We start from the raw sequence: 10,859 nt of genomic DNA, 5'->3' as shown, positions 1-10,859 counted from the left end.
CACACACACACACACACACACACACACACACACACACACACACACACACACACACACACACACACAGGAAGAAGAAGAGCAAGAAGAACAAGAACAAGAACAAGAACAACAAGTCGCGTAAGGCGAAATTACTACATTTAGTCAAGCTGTGGAACTCACAGAATGAAACTGAACGCACTGCATTTTTTCACAATGACCGTAGTCCGCCGCTTGTGCAAAACGGAGTGAAACTGACGAGCCTGTTCAGCGCGGTAGTGGTTTCGCTGTGCTGTGTGTGCGAGTGTGCGAGGGCTGTATTTTGTATATTGATTAGATGATACATGTATAAATGTGTCTCCAGGAATATGTTTTGTTTTAACCTTGTGTCGATACTATTTAGTTCTGCCTCGTTATTAGCCATTGAGTATAACTGTTTTATCATCATTGCTTTGTTGTTGTTCTTTGGCCATTTACGTTGAATGACTTGTTATACATTGACATTGATAGTCTTCTTCTTCGTCGTTCGCTAGATAGTTTTATTATAATAACCTTTTCTAATTCCTATTAACTCGATGTTCTTTAACTATATTTATACATAAATGCATATTGTAAAGCAGTATGCATTGTTAGAGGATCTTTTAGTAGCAGTGTTTAAATATCGAAGCTGCTTTTCCCAGTTTTACCTAAGATACCGACTGTATATTGTGTTATTGTATTTGTCAGACTTGATTGTACCAAGTCCCTACACATGTTGTAATGCGCTTAGAGCCAAATATTTTTGTTTTTTGTAAGGGATAGGCGCAATATAAATACACTTTATTGTTATTATTATTATTATAGCACGCTTTTCTGTACCTCTCTTCGTTTGAACTTTCTGAGCGTGTTTTTAATCCAAACATATCATATCTATATGTTTTTGGAATCAGGAACCGACAAGGAATAGGATGAAATTGTTTTTAAATCGATTTCGGAAATTTGATTTTGATAATAATTTGTATATTTTTAATTTTCAGACCTTGTTTTTAATCCGATTATAACATATTTATATGTTTTTGGAATCAGAAAATGATAAAGAATAAGATGAACGTAAATTTGGATCGTTTTATAAAAAAAAATGTAATTACAATGTTCAGATTGTTAATGACCAAAGTCATCAATTAATTGTTAAGCCACCAAGCTGAAATGCAATACCGAAGTCCGGCCTTTGTCGAAGATCGCTTGGCCAAAATTTCAATCAATTTGATTGAAAAATGAGGGTGTGACAGTGCCGCCTCAACTTTTACAAAAAGCCGGATATGACGTCATCAAAGACATTTATCGAAAAAATGAAGAAAAAAAATCCGGGGATATCATACCCAGGAACTCTCATGTCAAATTTCATAAAGATCGGTCCAGTAGTTTACTCTCAATCGCTCTACACACACACACGCACACACACACACACACACACACACAGACACACATACACAACGACCCTCGTCTCGATTCCCCCTCTATGTTAAAACATTTAGTCAAAACTTGACTAAATGTAAAAAGAAGGAGGAAGAGCAGGAGGAGGAGGAGAGGAAGGAGGGTAAGATTATAACAATATCCAACACTTAAGACAATAAAATCGCCATTGTCTTGTTCTTACCATCAAGGCTAGTACCAACAAGTCGCGTAAGGCGAAAATACAATATTTAGTCAAGTAGCTGCCATTTTTCAGCAAGACCGTATACTCGTAGCATCGTCAGTCCACCGCTCATGGCAAAGGCAGTGAAATTGACAAGAAGAGCGGGGTAGTAGTTGCGCTAAGAAGGATAGCACGCTTTTCTGTACCTCTCTTTGTTTTAACTTTCTGAGCGTGTTTTTAATCCAAACATATCATATCTATATGTTTTTGGAATCAGGAACCGACAAGGAATAAGATGAAAGTGTTTTTGAATTGATTTGGACAATTTAATTTTGATAATAATTTTTATATATTTAATTTTCAGAGCTTGTTTTTAATCCGAATATAACATATTTATATGTTTTTGGAATCAGAAAATGATGGAGAATAAGATGAACGTAAATTTTGATCGTTTTATAAATTTTTATTTTTTTTTACAATTTTCAGATTTTTAATGACCAAAGTCATTAATTAATTTTTAAGCCACCAAGCTGAAATGCAATACCGAAGTCCGGGCTTTGTCGAAGATTACTTGACCAAAATTTCAACCAATTTGGTTGAAAAATGAGGGCGTGACAGTGCCGCCTCAACTTTCACGAAAAGCCGGATATGACGTCATCAAAGACATTTATCAAAAAAGTGAAAAACACGTTCGGGGATTTCATACCCAGGAACTCTCATGTCAAATTTCATAAAGATCGGTCCAGTAGTTTAGTCTGAATCGCTCTACACACACACACACACACACACACACAGACCCTCGTCTCGATTCCCCCCTCTACGTTAAAACATTTAGTCAAAACTTGACTAAATGTAAAAAGCGAGCAGTGGCGGAGAGAGTTCACAAGGCTGAAGGTGGCAGGAAAGTAAGGAGAGGCAAAAATGTCCAATCTTTACAGGGAGAAGATGACGCGAGTTATAGGAGTTGGTAATTGCCGGAATTACCGGACCCGACACCTTCTTCCGTCCTTCATGGGCAGCGCGGGCGCTAATTTGACGCTGCCTCCATAGGGCAGAGGCGGACACACGCCTTTCTTGTTGACGATGATTTCTAGCACGAATAGGCTTGGGAAAAGGAATATTGATCAAAAGACAGCTGCAGGGAGTTATACATTTGCCGATAAGGCCGTGAAAGTTTCGGAAACCTCAGAAGTTTAGGGCAGTCCTTGGCGACACCTTCCATTCTCTGTCGACAAAAATCGGCATGACCGCAAAGATTTCAAGACCTAAAAGAAGATTCGTCCTTTTGTCGACATTTCAGTCGCAGTTGTGACATATACACACGCGCACGTACACGCACGCACGCTTGTACACACACACACACACACACACACACACGCACGCACGCACACACACACACACGCACACACACACACACACACGCACGCACGCACGCACACACACACACAGACACACACACACACACACACACACACACACACACACATACTCCAAACATATTTTCCCTTGTTCGCAACAAGCTGACCGAGACAGCAGAAGACAGCGAGACAAATACACAGACACACATGCGGAGATATTAGTGCTTGCTTTGTCTCCCCATGGGGCGCCAGTGAGCAATGAGAAACATCAGCAGGAGGCTGCATGGACAGATCTTCTTGTAACACTTCCGTCACGCAGCCGGTCTTCTACGAGCTGCCTTTCGCATCAAGCTGCTCAGCTGCTGTGTCCGGGCAGCGAAGTTTATGGCTAGATATGAACTTTCTGCTTTGTATAGTACCAGTTTCTTTGACTTTGAAGTCGAAGGTTATGATGTGTGTGTGTTGTCATTCTTCTCTCTCGATTTGTTCCTATTATAACAGGGCAGTCATATTTTAAAAGCATATTGTCTATGGAGGACCGACAGCGCTGTTGGACGATCATGTTGCGCTTTGTCGTTGTCACACATTTGGCCCGAGGCCAATATTTTTTTCCATCGGCACGCTGATATATCACTTGACTGTGTCCAGTGGCATTGTATTAAGGTGTTATTGGGATGAACTAAGTTGCTAGAAGAAACTAAGCAGTTGCTGGTTTGCGCGGGTATGCTTGATTATACATGATCCGCGGTGATCCTCTGTGCTTCCGTGGTAACCTCAAATACCAGCCCTAAACATCCCCTAACCGTGATGCTTCATTTTAACATTCTCCCAAGACAGCATACAGCTTCCCATAATGGTGACGTCATTGAAAACGGTTCTACACATAATCGTTTCATATCCGGAATGACACGGTGACCTTCGCGTTCGGCTCTCAATAATGTCAAATTGCTTACAAAAGTCAAAGACGCAATGACCCACATCTCAACTTATCTTTACGTTCACATCCCAGTAACAACATGGTTCTTCCCACGGCCCGAGCCAAACAGCTCGGGGCATTTCTCCGTTCTACCCTTAACCACCAGCAGAAGGTTCTCGGAGGGGGGTGGCGACTAGATGCCGTCCCAAAGTTCTTCCCTGACGTGTGCTCCAGATTGCAGAGAGGATGCGGCAAGGGATTGTCCTTTGCCCGTGTTTTTGCTACTCGGGAGTGGGTGGAGTGGATGCACTTGTGCTAACAGGCAAAGACTGTGCAGGGAAATGCACCCTGTTTTTGAAGGAACACGTTCACGATGCATCCCGTATGGTGTGACATTATTTGTAGAATATTGCGATGATTTGTTGGATGAAGTTTTTCAGTATCTTTATGAAGTTTTCCTCTTTTTTTCTAGGAGGGTGGTGACATGGGGTTGAGGCGACCGTCTGTGTTTGTATAGGCGTGAGCGTAGAGGTTCTTTGAGTGTGTGTGTGTGTGTGTGTGTGTGTGTGTGTGTGTGTGTGTGTGTGTGTGTGTGTGTGTGTGTGTGTGTGTGTGTGTGTGTGTGTAGGTCCTTTTGGGTTGGTTATTGTGTTTTCAACGTGGCAGTAGGATCCGATATAGAGACGAGACAAGTATAATGTCGACAATTTATCCATTTATTGATTATTTAATAATACTATATAACGGATTCATTAATTTAATAATAATAATATAATGATAATAAATGAGCATTTATATAGCGCAACATCATAAATTTACAATTATGCTCTTTGTGCTTGACACATTTAAAATTAAAACACAGTTATACAAGCATTTACATCTACATTCATAGTCAGCAACGCTTAATTAAAAGCATACACCATCAAACATACATTACAAAAGATTCTTCCACTAACTAAGTAATAAAAACATGAATAAAATAGGTAGTGAAAACAAGGAAATACCAGCTTTCTTTACTTTCTCTATTTGGTGTCCAACGTCGTTTTCGTTGAAAACGACGTCAAACACCAAACAAAGAAAGAACGTCGTTTTCAACCGTTCAAGGTTATATCGCGACGGGAAATAAATACCAGCTGAATACCCTTAATCAAACATAACATGTTATCAACAATACTGAAAACAGCCCTAGATGTTTATATACATTATCACATTATCACTAAAACAACAAATACACTACATGTAGCCTTCTGATGGACTGAGAAAACAAAATCAGGGGTTGTATTTCTTGAAGAGGTGCGTTTTAAGTGCTCGTTTGAATGCTTGGGGTGACTGAGAGTGGCGGATATGAAAGGGGAGAGAATTCCATTGTGTGGGTGCGCAGAAAGTAAAAGTGCGTTGTCCGTATGTTTTGGTTTTGGTGTGTGGAATGGTGAGGATGCGACAGTCAGAAGAGGCACGGAGTTGTCTTGCTGGAGAATAGACGGTGAGGAGTTCAGAGAAGTAAGCAGGAGACTAGCCAGAAAAGAAGTTAAAGCAGAGGGTGGAAAGTTTGTAGTCAATGCGGGCTTGAATAGGTAACCAGTGCAGTGTGTGAAGAAGTGGTGTTGTGTGATCTCGTTTTCGTGCTTTCAGAATGAGGCGTGCTGCCGAGTTTTGGACTTTTTGTAGTTTATGCAGGAGGTACAGAGGACAGCCAGAGAGAAGAGAGTTGCAGTAGTCAAGTTTAGAAAGAACAAAGGCACAGACAAGAGTGTTGGTTGTTTGAGAGGAGGGTGTGTGGCGAATGGTGCTGATCTTACGAAGCTCAAAATAAGCTGCTCTACAGACTAAAGATATTTGTTTGTTAAGGGTCATGTCACATGAAAGGGTGAATCCAAGGTTTCTAACTGATGGTGAGAAAAGAATGTCGGTGTTGCCTATTTGAACAGAAACAGGTTTAACATTGATTTGACAACAATCTCGTTAATCATTTTTGTAAACCAATATTCGATATTCATGAACAAGTACACATTTGTGGCAAAAATCGATTATACCTGATGCTGTAACCTATCTTTATATTTTGTGTCAACTTTAAAGGCCCTCAGGGCAACATTCTTGTGAATGTTCCGTTTTGTCCTGAATGAAAACCTTCCAATAGTTGAATATTTCTTGTTGTCTCATACTTGATTTCACCGGCACGGTTGGCCTAGTGGTAAGGCGTCCGCCCCGTGATCGGGAGGTCGTGGGTTCGAACCCAGGCCGGGTCATACCTAAGACTTTAAAATTGGCAATCTAGTGGCTGCTCCGCCTGGCGTCTGGCATTATGGGGTTAGTGCTAGGACTGGTTGGTCCGGTGTCAGAATAATGTGACTGGGTGAGACATGAAGCCTGTGCTGCGACTTCTGTCTTGTGTGTGGCGCACGTTATATGTCAAAGCAGCACCGCCCTGATATGGCCCTTCGTGGTCGGCTGGGCGTTAAGCAAACAAACAAACAAACAAAATACTTGATTTCAGAACGTTATCAGTCTATCTAGTTGGGATTTCAAGAAGAACAAAATCAAGGTCTTAAATGGTGGTTCCTAAATCAGGGCTGTCTTCAAAGAGGGGTTCCATTGTATAATTAAATATAATGTTGCTACATTTAGCATCTATGTGATCTGCTGTTAGAAGTATGGGCATTGTCTCTTGATATTTCCTTTTTAGGTCACAGTGTACGCTTAGGTTGTACACAACATGATAATTCGAGAATAACGAATTTATTATTAGAAAGCGTTGTATTGCTTATAATCAGAATGTCGTATGTTGAGTGGGTGTTTTCCCCCGAGCACTTTCGTATGGCATACATTGATATCACAGCCAAAGTAAATCTTAATAATATTTTGGTATTTCACATGAAAGAGAATAAGATTATTAAGTTGGCCATTGCACGAAAATCTACATGTGTATTCAATTGTTAACACTTCTGTTACCATATATAATCGCCTGTGGTATGTGTGTGGGGTGGGGCATGCGCGCGCGCGCGCGTGTGTGTCTGCGTGTGAGGGGGAATGGGGGAGGGATGCAGCATTTGTATAAGTGAATCAGTATATCTACAAGGAACATATTTCTTGTGATCGCTTAGGAATGACTAATGCCGCGGCATTTTACGTATTTGCATGTTCAACCGATATGAAACTAAATCATACGTTTGTGTGTCTTCTGATAGTTTTTGTGTGTGTTCTTTCGGTCTTTTTTGTTGTCTTTCTCTGTTGCTTTGTTCTCAAATACAAGAGGGCTTCAAAAAGAGAATGAGAGTGCCCTAGTTTTGTACTTACTCAGCGGAGCACACCCAAAACGTATAATTATATTGCTGCTCAGAGCAACATGTAATGGTTGTAAATTGAACCATTTCTACATAACACTCGTTTTTCTGACCTAACCAAAACTCGCTGATGAAAATTTGACGATGTCGGAGGAAGACTTCTGTGCTTGTTAAGCTAAAGCAGTTGTGCTCATGAACTGCTTTTTGCAGACCTCAGTTGAGTACTACTGTTGTTAGTTATATCCTCGCTCTCTTGTTAACCACCTCTGAACAGGGAATATAACACGAATTAAGGGGAAAAAATCAGCTACTGAAAAAGCAGGTGCTGAGAAAAAAAATGTACAAGCAAACTTCGCATAATCAGTTGCTCATGCGAAATGCATTTTGAAGGAAGACCCGACATGACACTTCAAGGATTCTACACTGTCAAAAAGCAAGTCAATGTTTGTGTTCTACTGCAAAAAACAAACGACCGCATCGCCGTCTATTAGCGATCGATGTGTTACGATTTTACACCAGATAATTCGAGAGTAAGGATGGAATGAACGTGAAATCTACTCCATTTTTCCAAAAATATTACTTGAGTGCAATAGACGAACTGGTCTCTCTTGTCACAACTGAAGTGCATTTCCTTGAGCCTGGGAAAAAATCAGATCCAAAATATGGCTGCCAGAAAAAAATCCCGTCAAATCACAAGATGAAATCGTACTGCCTTGCAGAATATCTGGCCTTGTGGATGTCTGCTTATAGAAATTACGTGTTCCAGATTTTGCACAATGATTTTAAAAATGAAGATAGTATTATGTTATGTCTGCGACGAAAATACACCGCAGGAGGACCAGACAAAGCAATTTATCGACACCACTTTCAAAAGTTGTCTACCATTACTTTCGCTGTCAATCGTTTAGATTAGAGCAACTTCCTGTGTTCTGGCTTTCTAATCATTCTGCCGGATAGACACTAGAACAACAATACCAGCAGTGACACCGCTGTTAAAATGAAAGAGGCGGGACAAGAAAACGATGATGTAGATGAAACTTAACCAAGCAAAGGTGTTTGTACATTCGTCTTCGATTCTTCGTATCTTCTCCTTCTCCTTTTGCTTCTTCTTTCAAATAAAAACAAACATGCCTGTATTGATTGCAAATCAGAAGAATACTAGAAGTGCATTGGGAAAATACATCCTCACAGTGATCTTCAAATTTAACATGTTAGCGATGTTCACCAAGGCTTATGAAGTTGCAAAATAAATCGATGTGTAATCCCCACAAACTGAATTAAATAAACCAGTCACACGAAATAATATAACTGAATTAAATTGTAATTGCGGGTGTATTTGGGTGAAAGTAAAACAACTTTTCCGAAAAAAGTAAATCCAGTCCATTTATCTAAATGTAGTTGCTATGCACGGGAGAAAGTAAGCAAATAAGCAGAGTACGAAAACAGAAGAAAATACTATTGGATACAATACAATATAAAACATCATTAAAAACTCCGTATCAGTTTCCTAGAAGGCAACGAGCTATCTAAATGGCTAAGTCTCTGCACTCCGACTGCCAATACTTATCTGCTACCCTACTTTCAACGAGCTATCTAAATGGCTAAGTCTCTGTACTCCGACTGCCAATAATTATCTGCTACCCTACTTTCAACGAGCTATCTAAATGGCTAAGTCTCTGTACTCCGACTGCCAATAGTTATCTGCTACCCTACTTTCAACGAGCTATCTAAATGGCTAAGTCTCTGTACTCCGACTGCCAATAGTTATCTGCTACCCTACTTTCAACGAGAAGAGAAAGAAAACAAAACACAAAGAAATATCCTTCATCGACGAAGGATTTGCATTACGGAAGTCGATCTAACCCTTTTTCCTGGAGCTGCCTTCTTCCCTGGCTCAGGCCAACCTACATGTTCATGTTTATTTATTTTATTTTGTTATCCGCTCATATTCTTTTATGTGGGATAGTGATGCGATTATTCCCTGTTGAAGGGACGTTGTGAAGGATATTACATTATTGACCAGCTAAGGTTCTCCTGAAAAGATGAGTGGTAAAGCATAAACTTCTCTTATTTTCTTCACAACAGACTCATATAAGTGTAAACTCATTTCACAACGTGCAACACATACACGCGGATAATGCCCTTCCGTGCTTTTGACAGTAATGTTGTGTCATCCCTAGAACTTCCTCCTTCAAAGGAAAAAACCCACCTGGTGTAGTTATAATATTTACGTTACGCCGCAGAGATTACGAAGATATACTGTGTCACCAATGTTGTTACAACTGGTGTAATCTTTATAGGTATATCACGTTCGAATAAATGCAAACAAATGCGTTTGGCCGATGAATCATAGAACTAAAAGACAACCTATATATGTGACTTTGGGAACGACTGCAAACATGTTTGTGAACTAGGTAGACCCTACAAGCTTACATTGTCAGTCCTTTCTTCTTGTTTCTCCTTTTGGTTTATTGACCTATTTAGTAAATATCAGGAAAACCGAAAGTTTGGCAAAATCAACAAGCTTATTTTAGATATTTTGCTCGCCCCCAACACAGATTTTTAACTAAAGTTAACGAGATATATTTTCGGCAGGGATTTAATGGACCAGCAAATTAGATGGACCAGCAGCAAAAAAGATGGGTTTCAACAGCAAATTAGCTGCGATAAATATTTTTGGCAGCAAAAAATATACTTAGCAGCAAATTGGATATTTTAGCAGCAAAAAAGATGGTTAACCAGCAGATTTGCTGTTTGAACAGCTGAGATGATATTTAAACTGCAAATTAGATACTTTACCAGCAAGAAAATACAACTGACAGCAGAATTGATGGTCACAGCAGCAGAATAGATGATCACAGCAGCAGATTACATGAATTCAACAAACGTGACTACATATGAACTGTAATCAGAGTTGTATCTGGGTCTTATTCACCTGAGCTTTGTTCGCCTTTTAGCAATTGTGGGTTGACATGTACTTTATTACGGCACGCTTTATTACTGAGACTGATAACTTCTTGTGACTACATCTGAACTACTGTGGGGCAACTGCATGTAAGTGCAACACAGTTTCAACACAGTTTGTCAAGTATGGATGACACTGAGTTTGAGACCATCCACCTCATCTCCCAAGAGGCATCATCCAGTGAAAATGAAGAATTGCCACCAGCAAAAAGGTGTAGGGGAATGGCCAGGGAATGGCAGAAACAACGGACCAGCACAGGCAAAGACCGTCCCCCTGGGAGAGAAGTGAAAGAGGGGACGACCTAGGCTGGCAAAACCACAGAACTTACATTATAATATAAGTTCTGTGGGCAAAACCAGCTCTCATTCGTCAGTAGGTCTGGTGTACTTGCTGCTAGCGCTCTGCATGGGCATTCTCTCACATTCCTTTGTTTGGTGGTGGTGCAAGGTGGTGTGTGTGTGTGTGTGTGTGTGTGTGTGTGTGTGTGTGTGTGTGTGTGTGTGTGTGTGTGTGTGTGTGTGTTGATTTTTTTCAAATAGAGTGAATGCGATTTCATGTTTTTGTCCATTTTCTGTATGAACTTTTTCTTCAATTTTTATTACTATTTTGGTGATTTGTGTCCATTTTGCTGTTTTTTCATCCTTTTTGCTGTTCTCATTTTGCAGGATTTTTCATCTTTTTTACTGTTAAATAAATCTGCTTGGCTGTTCAATTCATCTATTCTGCTGTTGAATTCATCCAATTTGCT

The 10,859-nt window shown here is 40.1% G+C and overlaps 1 protein-coding gene across 1 annotated transcript in view; it reads left to right on the top strand.

The window, feature by feature from the left end:
* The window catches only part of LOC138954301 (calponin homology domain-containing protein DDB_G0272472-like), a 23,033-nt gene extending 12,617 nt beyond the window's left edge, over window positions 1-10,416 (top strand). The window contains exon 5 of the mRNA XM_070326182.1: window positions 10,227-10,416. Within this exon, the coding sequence (XP_070182283.1) occupies window positions 10,227-10,416 (190 nt within the window). The remainder of the gene's footprint in view (window positions 1-10,226) is intronic.
* The last annotated feature ends 443 nt before the right edge of the window (window positions 10,417-10,859 follow it).

Source organism: Littorina saxatilis, linkage group LG2 (genome assembly GCF_037325665.1).
Source record: "Littorina saxatilis isolate snail1 linkage group LG2, US_GU_Lsax_2.0, whole genome shotgun sequence".
NCBI classification, from domain to species: Eukaryota; Metazoa; Mollusca; class Gastropoda; order Littorinimorpha; family Littorinidae; genus Littorina; species Littorina saxatilis.
The sequence above is the reverse complement of the archived record's forward strand: the minus strand, read 5'-3'. Positions and strand labels throughout refer to the sequence as shown.